The sequence below is a fragment of the Lindgomyces ingoldianus genome (assembly GCF_010093535.1).
Source record: "Lindgomyces ingoldianus strain ATCC 200398 unplaced genomic scaffold BDR25scaffold_38, whole genome shotgun sequence".
Lineage (NCBI taxonomy): Eukaryota > Fungi > Ascomycota > Dothideomycetes > Pleosporales > Lindgomycetaceae > Lindgomyces > Lindgomyces ingoldianus.
In genome coordinates this window covers 436658-449857 of record NW_022985199.1, presented here as the reverse complement: position 1 = coordinate 449857, position 13200 = coordinate 436658, and the positions used below count along the sequence as shown (strand labels likewise).

General features: G+C 50.1%; 3 protein-coding genes across 3 annotated transcripts; 1 reads left to right on the top strand and 2 right to left on the bottom strand.

The window, feature by feature from the left end:
* Window positions 1–2998: 2998 nt before the first annotated feature.
* Window positions 2999–4304, bottom strand: BDR25DRAFT_270193 (uncharacterized protein). Its single transcript, XM_033687195.1, has 2 exons — window positions 3913–4304; window positions 2999–3868 (listed from the first exon to the last, which is right to left on the bottom strand). Exons 1-2 carry the CDS (start codon window positions 4133–4135, stop codon window positions 3006–3008), a joined length of 1086 nt encoding a protein of 361 aa, XP_033542404.1. The 5' UTR covers window positions 4136–4304; the 3' UTR covers window positions 2999–3005.
* Window positions 4305–4950: 646 nt separating this feature from the next.
* BDR25DRAFT_328588 (uncharacterized protein) lies at window positions 4951–6858 on the bottom strand (the record flags this gene model as incomplete). The annotated part of the gene is made up of 3 exons (XM_033692398.1): window positions 4951–6138; window positions 6189–6565; window positions 6618–6858. The coding sequence occupies 3 exons, from the start codon at window positions 6856–6858 to the stop codon at window positions 4951–4953; spliced, it is 1806 nt and encodes a 601-aa protein (XP_033542403.1).
* A 2472-nt stretch (window positions 6859–9330) lies between these two features.
* BDR25DRAFT_295138 (uncharacterized protein) lies at window positions 9331–13166 on the top strand (the record flags this gene model as incomplete). Its single annotated transcript, XM_033688825.1, has 2 exons — window positions 9331–12077; window positions 12128–13166. 2 exons carry the CDS (start codon window positions 9331–9333, stop codon window positions 13164–13166), a joined length of 3786 nt encoding a protein of 1261 aa, XP_033542402.1.
* Between the last annotated feature and the right edge of the window lie 34 nt (window positions 13167–13200).

The following is a 13200-nucleotide window of genomic DNA, read 5'->3' as shown; positions in this document are numbered from 1 at the left end:
CTTATAGGGATGGTGTTTTATTGCTAAAAGGTCAACCTCCTAGCTAGCACAGCAGAAGCATATATATAGGCGGATAATTGTATGCGGCAATTGTATGCGACAGATGGTTTATCTTGAATTTCAGGACTAAGGTAGCCTGTTCTGTGCGGCCACACCCAATGCGGCCCCGTTGAAACTGTCCCTGAACGATAAATTCTCCATCAGTAGCCACTGTGAAGCTTCTTCTTAGAAGTACCATGTCGGCCAACCGAGATGTTACACCAAAGTCAGCCCAAATCTAGGACCATGTAAGAGCTACCTATAGGCGAGCAGAACAATGGCTAACCTCTCATGGCCCCCGACCTCTTGGCATACTGTGGTGGTCTCGTCGATACAAGAATTTCCAGAATTCCACCAGATGGAGTTATCTCAAAACGACCCCGTTATCACGAATCCATTCAAACGCACCACGAACTCCTCGAGCACGCTCGAGCGATGGTAAAGCAAATGGCAAATAATCTTGGGATCTATAGCGCTGCTAGCCCGGCACTTTCCACCTTAACTTTCATAAAAGAAACATCTTTGTCCCAGAAAGTGCTCCTACCATCACCATAGTCATCATTGATTATTGACTGGCAGTCGACTAGCATTGAGCCAGCCTTCTGTTATGCAGACGAACTACCAGACCTCATCCTTCATAGGAATATCGAATAGAGATGGAAGCGAGGCATATGCTAAAATGTATAACTTTGTACTTAGTAATTCACCCCGAAGCTTTCAGAACCGAGAGCAATGGATGGACCTTTCTACCAGCCCTTTCGCTATTACTACAAAGCCTGGGAGGATGGTGCAGTTGTCTTTCGTGAAGAGCTGGTCCTGACCATCTACTAAACTATGGAAAAGCCTTCGCTATTGACACTCTAAACACACCTTTGAAGATGCCCAACCGGAACCAGAGACACAAGCCTCGAAATCCCTGTAGCTGAATGCTCGATTGAAGTGGTTTGAAGTCCCCGACGGCCACTAATCCGACCAAAAATCCCGCCACACCCTTAGAAAGTAATCCATACTAATCAGTGGACAGCTTGACGGGTGGCGGGCGAACTTCCCTCTCCTATGATGCATGATTAGGAAATAGTACCGGATTTCTAACAAGCAGAACCTCATGCATCAATTCATAGAACTCACGCTATTTTCGTGCCTCTTCACTCTCACCCTTCGAGTTAGAATTCGATTAGGAATTGAAATCGGACACACGGTCTTCGAGAACAGAAAGGAACTCAATGTCTATCATCAATGCATATTACGTCTTGCACAGAAGGCATATGTTGGAGTTTGCCTCACCCGAGGCGATCCAACCAATGATACAGCGGGGCCCGAATACATGGCCGTGACTACCCTCAATGCTCTTGATCGAAATGCAGTGTGCTTTAGGCTGTCAAGCTTCTTCGAGTCGTCAGATTGGGCATTCAGGGCCGAGCGGATGGTCAGATTGAGTAGTGACAAGTGGAGAGCGGTGGTACATAAATCAGAATAGGGTGATGTGTACGGGCTTTGAATCTAATGCTTCGAGATGATATTGCGACTAATCGTTTTGCCTGTGTTATGTCCTAACTCACGCTATCCATTGCGCTCTGGTACGATGATCAACGGACTGGCATGAATTTGAATACGGAATGGCGTTACTGTAGCCTGTATTATGGTTGTGATCTGGATGGGGCAGGATTGGCTCGATTTGTAATTTAGCAAGGAGGGCACCCTCTACGGAGGAATCGTCGTCAGCGTCGTCGAGCGTGCTTCTGCAACTCTCCGTTGAAGTTCCTCCGTCAAGGTGTTACCATATTCTATGGATTCTCGCGACCCCTAGTACGAGCATGGAATTCTCTTCCTCGTTGGAGCTCGACATGATCCATTTGAAGTCAGTTAAGAAGCTAGAAGTTTGGGATCCGAAAAGGTGAGCTTATTGAGGCGCTCTTGAGACGGGGTTGATCAGCCGTTGTCAACTCTCAATTGTAGTCATGGAGAATCGGCGGACGGTAAAGGCGGAGGGCGGCCTGCTTGGGAAATATTATAAGGCTACAGAAGTAATATCACTTTAAGGCACTTAGCTGACCGCACAGAGCGCTGTAAACACGCGAGTGAAACCTAGGCAAATCACACCCCAACACAATGTCCACCTCATTACAGCATAGAAATATCCCCCGCTGCACATCTCCAACTACCAAATGTAAACCACAACCCTCAGAATGGCGCCATCAATTTCCTTCCGCCATTTCTTGGATGACAATCCCTAGCACCGTTCATCTACCTTTATCACTTTCAAGCACGGTCCTATCTTCCACGAGCCGTATACACTGAACACACCCCCGTCTCCGTTGTCAGTACACCAGGCTGCAAAAACCATATATTTGGACATACGTATCTACTCAGATGACTTTTGTGGGAAGAACCGAATTCCTACAAATACCCCTTCTATCAAACACCATCAGTCGCCCCGCCATTCGTAGATAGGCTTTCCGAGGTCACGATAATGCGTTCCAAGTCGTGCTATGCTACAGCCACAGTCGCAGCTACAACGATAAGAGTCAAGAGATGTAATAGTCCGAACACCTGAAACGGAAGGATCCAATGGCATGGACTTCGTCCTTCTTTGGGCGATCGTGGCAGCTGATGCTGTGTAAGGTGACATATGAGTAAGTTGTGACGCGGAACATCCGCTTAGGTAAAAGCAGTTCGCTGGGGAATTCGGAAGGGCGTTCGCAGGCCCTTGGGTGGTTGTTGGAACGTGGATGCGATACTAAATTGATTATATTCTTCATAGGGGTGGGCGGTAATGGTCGGCTACACGAAGTGAGGAGATCGCCGCGTTCTACTCAACGCATACAATGTAAAGTCTCATTAGAGCCTAGTAGTACGTATTTATTCCTTGTGAATTTATTCGACCTTATAAGACCCTAAGATTCGAGAAGGGTGTACATCTGCCAGCCCCCCATGCTTCTGCTGGTGATACTGCAGTTATGTCCGTTCTACATCCCCACCACGTATCTATGGTTATCTGTCACTTGCGTAACTTCCAACTTCATGCCCACATCAACCTTCCCACCTCCACCCCTGGGCACGCATAGCATTCCGAAGCAGGGTTTAAATGTGATGCCAGGATCTACGCGCCTATATTTCATCAACGTATCCCACGGCTGCCTCTTATGCTCCTCAGCTGTCTCCGGATCCACATTGGGGACATGACACCTCGCACATCTAGCCACGACATCCAGCTTCAAACAATCAAATCCAAACTTCCAGCCGGAAGCACCAGCAGAAGGCGTCAAGCGGATGCTCTTCCAACGATCTTCGCTCCAGGGTTCATGGCCTTGGACAAGGATATTGGGGCGAAAGCGGCGCACATCAATATTGAGATCCTCAGCCATCTTCAACCGCTTATTCAGCTCTGTGATACTCTTTTCACTCCCTACAAGCAACGGCATCAGGTCCGCAAAGCACGTCGATGCATCCCTGCCCAACATCTTTCTCGACCCATTTCCGACTAACGCCCGCGGCGAATCCGACACAGGCGGTTTATACACCAGCCTCACCTCCTTTCCAAAGAACTTGTTAAACGGTCCTGTGAGCGCAGTCGAGTAGCAATGCGCTGGTGTAGTGGTACTCCAGACTGTCGCTGGCACTATTTCCGTGTTCGCAGCCAGCCACTCGGAGGTGGGATGTGCAGGGATAAAAAAATATAGCTTCTCGTCCATGGTGTTGGGGGCGGGGGCTGTGATGCTGAGAGTGTCCGTTGTGGCGTCGTACGAGGGGCGGATTAGAGTCATTTTCGATAAATTGCGGATTGTCAAGAACTTGTAGTCGGGATAGGTTACCCACATCCATTGCCGATCTACGGTTCTCAGCTGCATTGCGGAGTGGAGACGGGGGACGTACCAAGGTCAAGTCCGGTAGGAAGAAGGCGTGCAGATGGAACGGATATGCCATGGCAGGATTTTATGGGATATACGAAGAGATTTGTTATCTGGGTTGGTGGAGGCAATGGTCCGCTCGTCTTGGAGCGAAGGAAGCGGGTGTAGAAGACAAAAGTTAAGATGGGAAGGAAGAAGGCGGGAAGGATTATTGCGCTTTGTGTAGCGCTTGAGAGCGCCATTTCCATTACTGAATTGGAAAAAGACAAGTTCTCGGAAACACAGAGTCCTAGTTAAGAAGGAAACTGTGTAGAGTGCGGCAAACGCTTATCAAAGGATCAGCATCTGCAAGCCTGACGGACTTGCAGAAAGTCTTCGTGGACTCCGATTGTAAATAATACCAGAGGAAGGAGAACCCAGACAATGGGGATTCCAAAACGCTATAAACTTCCGAGTTTCGTCTCGTTGATTTAATAATCGGAAGCGAAGTCGGATGCGTAGGATGACGCAGGCGAAGCGGTGCGGAGAGAAGCGACACCTAGCACGAACCAAAATACGCAACCATGCACGGGAATTTTTGACGGATCGGTCATGGACAACTAGAGCCAACTTCATGTCTCGAGAGTAATCATAGAAACGCGGGAGAAGATACGAACAAGGAAGTAGATTGAACATTTAATTGTCTAATTACCCCAACCTCATTACGGCCCTTCACAACCTGCATGGAATCGCGCGGGATGCGGGATATTATGTCCAGACACTAAGGACTAGGTTTCCCTAAAGGAAAAAGGACATGCCAAACACAAGGAATACATTATGGGTATACCCTAAAGCCTGCATCAGGCCTGCCAACTCAAACACGAAATGACGAAAGAAAACTCCGTAAAGGTGAAGTTGTGCTCGTTTCATATATTACGGCTACGTATTATGTACGCGTAGCTTTCAATGAAATCGAGGTTCGGGATCACTTTCTCAGTGAGATTAAGGACATCGAGGGCAAGACCACAAAGGAATGTTTGCAAAGCAAGGACCAGCCAGCTTTGATGGTTTGCCACGTTCGATTTTATCCCCAATTGTATTCGTCGTTCCAACCAAGATCTCTCTGCGAAACGACGGTGTGCTGGGAAATATTGCTCGGTCGCCGTCGCATCGAAATCTTCGAAAATCTATGACTAGAGTGATCATCCTTTGGTGGAGGCGGGGGGGGCTGGTCTTGCGGCTGTGCGCCGTGCCTTGGACTCGAGATGTTGATCAGCTTCGGTATAAATCTGCGGGAGCTTGTGCTGCTACTATGGTGAAGGAAATTTGGCGGCATGCTGTTCCTGGGGAACTGGTTGAATTGGTCGTATGCCGGATTGTGAACTACCTCTTTCTGGGTGTAGTTCATATACGCACCAGGTTGTTGAAAGGCAACTAGGTCGGGTGTTGAAACGAATCCTGCGTGCGGCCAACTGGGTTGGTGAAAGCTCTGGGAAACTGCGTGCGTGAAACCGTTTGTTACATTGGTCATGCTAGCGCTTGTCATGTTGGTCGAGAACCCTCCGAACGTGTCCATACCATCATCGGTAGTCAGCCCGTTCTGTGACATATCCGTGGTAACAGGCCATTGAGTCTGTGGGATGCTTTGTTGTGGTATGTTCTGTTGTTGCAAGACTTGGTGTTGCTGTAAGTTTTGTTGCGGAGTAGGTTGTGGAGTTTCCACGGGATCGAGGTCCATCAACGTATGATCCGTGGTAAGCTGAGAAGTTTGTTCGCTTCCGAAGTCGAAAGTCTCCGTCTTACACTCGATGGGTTCGGTTGCTTCAGCAGGCTCGGGGGCTTCGGTCCGTTCCATCTCTGCTAGCTCATATGTCTCTAAAACCAATTTCGCGATGTCGAAGACCCGGGTATCCCATTTCGTCTCGAGCTTGTATCTTAATCGATTGCACTTCTTCGACTCCCATGTGAATTGCGGCCAATTCTGTTGTTCACCATGTCTTTGCGACAACAGCATGTTCCAAGCTTGCGAAACATCCGACTGTTTCAGAAGGCCGAGGACCACGTTGGTGAAGTTCCATTTCGATCTCTTTTCTTCAAAATGCAGAGCAATATGCTCACATCTTTCTTCCCAAGACGTCAATAAAGAACTGCAGAAGCCGCATCCCCACGCGTCCTTGTCGTGCATGACAATTTCGTACTTTTTAACACATGGCGAAGCCTTCCTGCTTGTGGGCTGTCCGCTCTCTCTCGGTTGTTTGCAGTTCTCGCATCCCTATGCACCGTCAGCTTATTGTAGAAATAAAGGAAAGGAGAATTCTTTACGTGTAGCTTCGTGTGATGTTCCCGAAAGCGTTTTCCAGCGTGGAATATCTGTTCACAGTCGGGGCACCGCCACGTCAGCCTCTGCTCATGAAACTCCTCTTCATGCGACTTCCAATATGGCTTGGACTTTAGGGCCTTGTCACAGAAAGTGCAGGCAAAGTTTTTCGACGATGTGTTTGAGATGGTGGATAGACGGGAGGATGCTGTAGACAATCGCGAAGAGGCGGCGCTGTAACTGCTGTATGATGTATCGGTGGAAGCGATTGACGATCGAGGGTCGGACATGATGCTTGTGACTCTGCTGGAAGGGACACTAAGGTAGGAGGATCGACTCCCCAGAGTCGACATGGACGATCGATCGGGAAGGCGCATGCGATCTTGCAACTACTGTTAGCAGGCGACATCATCAACCCAACAATGAATACCAACCTCCATTGCGGGCAGCCTCCAGGAGCAGGAAGATCTGTTTATCGTCGAGATGTTTCAGTCCATTGATGTGGTCGATCACCTCTGGGGTGAGCTGGGCCTGGCTAGAGAGACGGGGCGAAGGCGACGCGCTTTCGGACACGCTGTTCAGCGGCGTGGAGCTCTGTAGACTGCGACGCGGACGCTTGAAGCTCGGAGTGGGTTGGGGGGTATTGTAGAGGAGTTGAGATTCGTCTGACTCCATGTTCATCCAGTTGTGCGTGTGGAAGCGAGTAGCATGCCGGAGATTTACTGCGGACGGGCCAGACGGGTAGTTGTATTGGGGAGCTCGCTGGAGCTCGCAGCGGGATCGGGAAAGGGGATGGCTGTGGACACTAGCTGGAGGTGTTCGAGAAGGTCTCAAGGTTTTGTTGCGAAGCGTGGAGAGGTGCAAACTCAGATCTCAGGCCGTCAGGAAGACATTCATCGTCCAATCTCCCGGCGGGCGGAGCGGATCCTCTTGTTTTGAGGATAACTCGTTTCATCGGGACGTCCATGAAACCACGGACAGGACCCTTGGCATGCACGCTGTCATCCGTACCCGTGCGCAGGGCTGTATAAATTTAGACATTTGGGGATCTTCTACTAAGCCGTGTCTCTCTGCTGCGTGACTGCATGTACGATAATCTCCCTTGGAGACAGTTGCTGCACTCTCCGCTGCGCATCGGGCTTGAGAATGAGCGCGAACAGGTTCCTGGCGGATCGTCGCGAGGGCCGCGATGGCGTCGCTGGGCTCCCGATTCTCCTGCGTCGCCGGTTGCTTTTCTCAGGGGTTAAACTTTGAAACGACACTATGCTGCTTTGGGAACAGTTTCTACTCGCCCATCGTTCGGCGACAAGAAACACCCCATCATGCCATCTCAGCTTCACAGAGCACAGCCCTAGAAGAGCCGCATCGAGTTTCTCGTTGCCTGGCCTTCTGTCGCAAAAGTGCATCTGCAGCCTTCGCTTGCGTCGTGCCCCATGGTGGTGACGCCGGGCCTGCCTCACCTTAAGAGGGCCTTCATTATAGCGGCCCACAGGTGTGTTCCTAATTGGTTAGAGACATGTCTCAGGACGCATTCCTTGCGATTCGCTGTTTGCTGTCAACAAGGCAATATGGTGGGTTTGGAAAGGCCTGCCGACTGCTGCTGCGTGAGCTAACGGGTGGTGGGCACAGTTGGCCCGGTTTGGTCACTTCAGTCCGGAGGCAGACGCGTCCTGTGCCACAGTTGGGTCAATTGAGGTACAATTGCAAAGTCGAGGCGCTTCGGTGGCACTGGCGCTTCAGACGTGGAGCATCACGTGTGTTCGCGAAGGCGTGGCAGTCTTCTCAGTGCCCCTCTATCGTCGTCATCTTCAACAAGCTCGGTGTTCGAGATAAGAAAAGGAGTTCTGCAAGGCGTCGAAAGATCGCTCTGCTGATGATCTGCTGTCGTTACAAAGTGCTAGAAAACGTCAACAACCCTGGCAAGATCCTTGGCGATAGCCCTTCAATCTGGGGTACGAGGATGCAAGGTGTTTCAACGAAGCATAAGCGGAAGTTGATGCTATTTTGAGATCAACCTGAGGTCTTGAAGGAGGTGCTGTCTGGAGAGAAGCTCGCCACATGAGGATTTTCAAAGTCTTCATGATCGATTTTGGGAAGAGACAAGAGATGAAACCAAAATAAAACGACTTTCCAGTGAAAAAGAAGAATTGCTCAGTGGAAGCGCAGAATCCTCAAAAATACTTTTGTGCAAGGCTGATACTCTCACCTGACACAGCTGAATAGCTGTGATGAGCGGGCCTAACAGCGCTGACGGCTATTCTGAGTGCGTAGAACAGACTTGTACGGCTCAGGTAAAACATAATGCTGATGGCGTAGTTGGGGCCCTAACCTTGACGCCCCAGAGAGGCATGCCGTACTGGAAGAGAGAGGAGACGACTTAGATGAACGAGAGCTTACGCGAGGGTTGGATGTACCAGGCCGGAATATGCATGGAACTGCTCAATTAAATGTACGAGAAGAGCCGACGGGAATTGAGGGCATGCAGGGCGAGGTGCATTTGAGGTGCAGAGAAGAGAAAGAGGAGAGACGAAGGAAAGTCGAAGTCGTATTGAAGCCACACTGTGGCGGGTCTGGAGCATGGGCCGTCGGCATCTCGCTTCGCCGGCCTCGGCACGTCTCGACGCGTTTTTCGCGTTGTGGACGTTCCTCGTAGAACACCATCACGTATTGCTTCCCCGCCTCCCGGAATTCAACCAATTTGACAGAGAATGTGTTTCTTCCTCTAATTGAGACCTTCACTGTGACTTTCAAGCTCAATTAGCCAACTGGCACACCCATTCTTTGCCTCTCTCCCTTGTGCACTTCCAGCCGAAGAGTTTCCCTTTTACGATGGAATCAAGTGCGGAATCTTCAATGAGGGCTTACCCACTTGAAAACGAGATGAATAACAGCATGGATCTGGATGTTGAGTATGAGGAGGAAGAGATTGTTGATTCCCCTCAGCCAACACATCCTGCCAAACCTATGCGACCTACAAATGCCCTCTCAAAACTCATGGAGAGTGGTACTGAGTCCGACCACGAGCCGCCAATACAAATACCCCGAGGAACATTGGCGGCCCGGCTCCAACAACAAAATGATCAAGACGCGTCTGATAGTGAGGAGGAAGATGGGCCAGGTGCTTATGAGCGGGTTAGGAGGCAACTCATGTCTGAATCGAGTGAGCTGCAGCCAAACAAGACAACGAAGGATACACAGATAGCCTCTTCATTTTCTCATAGCGATGACGATGAGGGACTCTCCGAGCAGACCGCGAAGCTCCCCCTTCCAGGACCCCACCAACAAAAGCATATCCGAAACCGAGAGCTGGCAGCCCAAGTGCCTAACTCCTCGAGTAGTGGCGAGGAAGATGATCTTCCCGTAAGATCTAATAGAGCTCGCAGATTAATCACTCGCAAAGACAAGAGCCGTCTTCCACAATCCTCGCCCTCAGCGACGCCGAGGTCTCGGCGATCTTCGCGAGGTCTTTTCGTTAGCCCGACGGCATCTCCTATTACAGCTAAGACGTCGAAGACTACGTATCCAGTACCTTCTGATTCGGATGACTCCGTAAATCCACGACTTAATGCAGACTTGATGGAGAGGACTAGAAAGATAAGGGCTGAACGAAAGAGACTGCAGAAAGAGCAACACGATCAGAAGAAGCAACAGCCGCGTGCTGGACATGATGCAGACCAAGAATCTGACAGCGACCCCGATGGTGAGAATGGAAGACGTCTTACACAACAATCAAAGCCGACGCGAAAAGCAAGCAAGAAAGCTATGGAAGAGATGGCCCGCGAACAGCAGAGGATAAATCGTAACATGCAACTCACTCACCAAGCCAAAACTAAAAAGAGACACGGTATCAAAGATCTGTTTGCAAAGCTTGGGTACAATCACGCTATCCCGGAAGAACCAACAGCGCTTTCGAGTTCCGACGCAAACTCGCCGTTGGGTTCCTCAGATGTTGAAGGTATTCAGGCACATGATACACCCCCTACAAGTCCTCCGAGCCAAGAGAATTCAATTAAGATGCCTGACGCGATAACTGGCGTAGAGATCCTGCCTGAGACAGATTCTTTACAAGAAAAGGTCGATCATGCCTTAGCACCAACTGCAACCACGCTGCCTCCCGTCACGGTTGACAAGGGTAAGGGACGTGCCCTAGACTTCCAGAACTTGTCTACGAACCCGTTGCTTGAGCAAGAACAGCCAACTATCATACGAAATGCTCAACTGAACACCCCGAAGCTCTCAAGCGCTGAAATGGTTGACTTGTCGGATTCCGAAGATGACATTGAAGTCATGAAACCCAAAAGCCGGTTTCCTGTTTTCGACAACCTTCCGAAGAGACAGCAGCAGGAAGCCCCTTCTCTTCTCCACCTTCGCCACCTCGCTCACTTAACGTCACCTAGTAAAACAGCCCCGAAAGGTCGGCGTTCGATGAATGCAACAGAGTTGCAGATGTCTCTTGGGCGGCGCGCACGTCAACAGGCACAGAAGGAACGCGAGGAGAAGATTGCGGATTTGAAGCGAAGAGGTATTCATGTTGAGACGGAAGAGGAGAGGGAGAAACATCAGTTAGAGATTGAAGACATGGTTGTTCAGATCGAGAAAGCCCGCCAAGAAGACTTGAAGCTCCGAAAGATAGAGCGAGAGGAAGCAAAGAAGAATGGTGAAACTGGGGACTTGATGTTGTCGAGTGATGAAGACGAGGATTATGTTGGGGATGGAGAGGAGGAAGGTGGCGAATTAGAAGAGCCCGAATATGAAGCTGAATTGGAGCTTTCGGGCTCGGAAGAGGAGGACGTTGAAGAAGAAGCCGAAGATGAAGATGAAGAGATGGACGAGGACGGACAAGCGGACAATTCAAATGGCCTGCTTGACCCAGAAGCTTGTGAAGATGGCGATGAGTCCGAAGAGTGTCTCGAGGAAGATTTCGGCAATGAACAAGAGATGGAGGATGAACCAGTCTGTACACCTACTCGCAAGACTGCCACAAGAAGGGCTAGAAATGTTGTGGTCGATGACGAAGATGAGAGTGAGGATGAGGCCCCGAAGAGCTCATCGCAATCTCTGCAGAAAACTCAAGCGACACAGGTTGATGAAATGGCTGCATTTGGCTTTAATTCAGGCACTGGGCTAGGTCTTACTCAAGTTTTTGCTGGCACCATGGCGAACCTGGAATCCAATTCTCAGACCACCCACCCCCTTGACGAGGAACCAGAACAAGACTCTCTAGATTTCCTACGTAGTCTTCCTGATACACAACCTTTGGGGCTGCTCAATTCAACGCCAGACCTTCTTGTGCCCAACAGTCAAGAACCAGCTCCCCAAGCAGGAGACTCACAAGCTAGCCAAGTCTCCCAGATCTATTTAGGATTCAGCCAGCTTATCGGAACCTCTCCAAATTTCCCGCAAACTCAGCTTTCCGAAATGCCTGAGCCGACACAGGATGCTGGCTTTGAACTATCTTTTTCACCTGCCGGTCTCGTACCTCTACCTTCGACAATTAACACGGTGATGCTACCCATAGCTGAAACTCCAGTCGTTCAGAGAAGAGGTAGACTCCAACGTCGCAAGGACATGGTTCCTGAGCTATCATTTATCGATGAGGATAATATCCCTGCTGAATCCGAGGAAGAAGAGACACAGCCTACTTCGGGGAGCAGAGACGCGTTTGATGCTTTGAAACAAGCGGCTAAGAAACAGCGTGTCGTGAATGACTTTAACAAAAAGACTAGTTGGGCAAAGGACGTGGTCGAAGAGCAAGCTGAAGAGTCTGAAGATGAATATGCAGGTATTGGAGGAGCCAGTGACGATGATAGTGGGGAAGATGACGAAGAGCTCGCCAAGATGATCGATATAAATGATGTGAAAGTTGATGAACGGAGGATTGCCGCTTATTATGCGTAAGTTGTACCTATTCTCTATCAGTCCAGTTTTACTAATTGACTTTCAGTGAAAAGGCTAAGGCGGACGATGAGAAGAACATCAATCAACTATACAAAGATATCATGAGTGGTGCCCTGAGGAAGGGCAGAGGGGGTGGTGCATTCGATGTGTCTGATGATGAAGACGAGGCCGAGCAGCGGCGTAGGAAGAAGCAGCAAGAATTCCAGTTAATGAGAAAGGCTCTTGTTGCAGATGAGCGGATTGGAAAGCTTGCTGAGAACCCCAAGCAAATGGCGTTCTTCCGCACATTGGAAGACCACGAAGACGACCAGGACTTTCAGTTCCTTGACGCACCAGCTATAGATGTCGACATGGATGGTTCCGGCTCTGGTTCCGGCTCCCAGTCCAACTCCGCCCAGGAAGGCGAAGAAGATATTACAGTCCCAGATTCCCAATCTCTCGCGCCCACCACCACCGCCCCAATCAACCCTCTAAAACGCAAAGCTCCCGATGCCCAGGACAAAGAGAACCGTCCACCACCTCATGCGCGACGCACAGCACCCTCCGACAACTTCACACGGAAGCCCATCTCCTTCGCCGATGTCCAACAATCTGTCTTGGAACTCCTCGACGAGCCTAACATGGTTCCTGAATCCTCGTATACCGACTTCTCTGACTCCGGGGATGAACTACCTGCACCTATTAAGCCTGCACCCCGCACAATAATCGATCGTCTCAGTCTCTCGCGAAGCGCCTCGCTTTCCTCAACACCTGATACTAGTCGCTCTGGCAATGTGGCCTTCCATGCGCCGTCTGCAGGCGCCCATCAACCTGGTTTCAGGGTTCCGAGTTTGGTCAGGAAGGCGACGAGTAACATTTCTACGACGTCGGAGAGGAGTTCAGGCTTTAATACGCCGGTTGAAGGCGGTGTTAGGAGGGGTGGTACTGGTCGGAGTAATATTCATGCACAGGCTAGAGAGGCGGAGAGAAGGGCCAAGGTGGAGAAGGTGGAGCGGAAGCGGAAGGAACAGTTGAAGAGGAAGGTGGGGAGAGAGAGTAGGGCGAAGAGGAGTGTGCTTGGAAGTTTGGATGGAGGGTTTGAGTAGAGTAGATATTGTTGGTTCGGAGTATGGTATACAT